The sequence below is a fragment of the Apaloderma vittatum genome, unplaced genomic scaffold (assembly GCF_000703405.1).
Source record: "Apaloderma vittatum isolate BGI_N311 unplaced genomic scaffold, ASM70340v1 scaffold15412, whole genome shotgun sequence".
Lineage (NCBI taxonomy): Eukaryota > Metazoa > Chordata > Aves > Trogoniformes > Trogonidae > Apaloderma > Apaloderma vittatum.
Window position 1 is genome coordinate 10,797 of NW_009702011.1, and position 2,041 is coordinate 12,837.

At 50.4% G+C, this 2,041-nt stretch overlaps 1 protein-coding gene across 1 annotated transcript in view; it reads right to left on the bottom strand.

Moving 5' to 3' along the window:
* Positions 1-399: 399 nt before the first annotated feature.
* LOC104281398 (solute carrier organic anion transporter family member 2B1-like) overlaps positions 400-2,041 on the bottom strand; it is a gene marked incomplete at its 5' end in the record, with an annotated part of 10,350 nt that continues 8,708 nt past the window's right edge. Inside the window, 2 exons of the mRNA XM_009879379.1 lie at positions 400-687; positions 1,671-1,791. Coding sequence (XP_009877681.1) covers positions 513-687; positions 1,671-1,791 — 296 coding nt within the window. The remainder of the gene's footprint in view (positions 688-1,670; positions 1,792-2,041) is intronic.

Here is a 2,041-nt window from a genome sequence, read left to right on the forward strand (position 1 = left end):
GAAGCCTTCAAGGAAGAGAGACCATCTAACACCACGAGAGTAAAAGGAACAAGCACAACTGACATTTTGGGGGCAAGGGCAGGGCATCATTCCCAGAGAGGTATGGGTTCAGTGCAAAACCATTTCTTAAAAATGATTTATTAAAAAAACCCAAAACAATACAAAACACAAACCCTCTCAGCTATATGGTTAATGCTCAGTGCTGGCATCACCGAGACTGTAGAGGAACAAATGCTTTGGAGGACATAAATCCAAAAGACTGCAGTGTCCAAAGGTTAAGGTGTGTGGACTAACCCAAGTGAAGGAGCAAGATGCACAGGTGGAGGAGGCAGGTCTAGAACAGCGTGTGGACAGACTCCCATGGCAATACAGGAGTAGTACATCCCACCCAGATGATCAGGAAGCATCATCATCATCCATCGCTCCGAGCATCCATCCTTCACAGTTCAAGAGTGGGGTGGTTCCCACATCTTCACTTCCCCGGACACAGATCGCAATTCACATTTTTGGTGTCAAACTTTGGATTCTGGGTTCTTTATGGAGTTTCCTGCCAGCTTTTCCTTCTCTGGGTCTGCCTTTGTCTCTGCTGCATTGCTGGCTTCCCTCTCCTGCCGCCTGAGAATCACATACACGGTCAGGAAGCACAGGAAAGCACCCACCTCAAAGAAAAACTGGAGCCCAAGATACCTGTTGGGGGGAAACACAATAAATTAGGGCAGCAAGGGCTTTCCTATGTTCACCAAGCAGTAACACCCAATGTCTCCAAGCACCCAGCAGACACTGAAAATGGACATGGGCTCCTTGGGCACATTCAGTGGTGGGCAAGCAACTGCTGCAAGCCTGGGTCCTGAGAAGGGTGGTAGAAAGAGGAGTAGGTATCAAGATGCACTTTGGTGTTACATTAAGAGATCACATCCCCCGTTAAGAAGGACTTGTGGCTACTGGTCAGTGAGTCATTCAACAACAGTGAATTTGCAAAGAGGGTAGAAGACCACCTACAGCTCCCTTCCAGCCTCCCCACAGTGCATGGGCTGGATTTGGTGTCTTCTGCATGTCGAGCTGGACCGTTCTGTTGGAAGACGAACCCCAGGGTGCAAGGCACCCTGCATGGACCCTGCGCCACCTCACAGGCAGCTTTGAGGCTGCGTTCACCCCTGCTGCTGCATTACCTCCATGGAGAAGTTGTCAGGACAGGCTGCTTGTGTCTATGCTGCTAAAATAAGTAATCACAGCACCACACAACAGCCTAGGCTTGAAGAGACCTCAGAAGATCATCTGGTGCAACCTTTCATGGGAAGGGGAGCCTAGACAGGATTATTTAGCATTTTGCATCCTTGAAAACCTGCAGTGATGAGGACTCTACCATGTCCCTGGGAGATGTTCCACTGAATGATCGTTCTCCCTGTAATGCAGGGAGTGCTTCTGGAAGTGGACCTCTGTGGTCTACAGCAGCAAGTTAGCATGGTCTTTGGCAGGCTTTTTGCCTTCTGTCAAATCATTCCTGGGCACTGCTGGGAGATAGCACGGGCCAGTGGGATGCGAGCGTCCCTGTTTGCTTACCATGACATACATAACACTTTATTCCACAATTTATATCACGGCCTGATGCCATGTTTGCCCCGGGGTTTCCCTCTGCACCCTCAACCCTTATCCTGAAGCCTCATCCCTACCTTTGCCTGAAGAGGTTATTGTCGTAGTATCTGCAGGCTGCCTTCCTGTCGCACTTCTTCTCCCAGAGGATGCAGGTCGTGTCGATGGCGCTGCCGTACAGAACGGGCCCCGGCATCCACGCTGGGAATGGAGGGTCAGAGGGGGCTTCGTTATGTTATGGAGCACCTCCTCCAAGACAAACCCAACCCTGTGCTAAAGGGACAGAAAGTGGCTGGGGATGGTCTTCTTTGCTGTTGGCCATAAAGCTGCTGGTCCAGCACAGCACGCCAAGGGCTGGCTGTGTGTTTGCACTCCACCAATATGCAAGATGGTCATAGAATCACAGAATCCTAGAATTGTCAGGGTTGGAAAGGACCTTAAAGATCGCCCA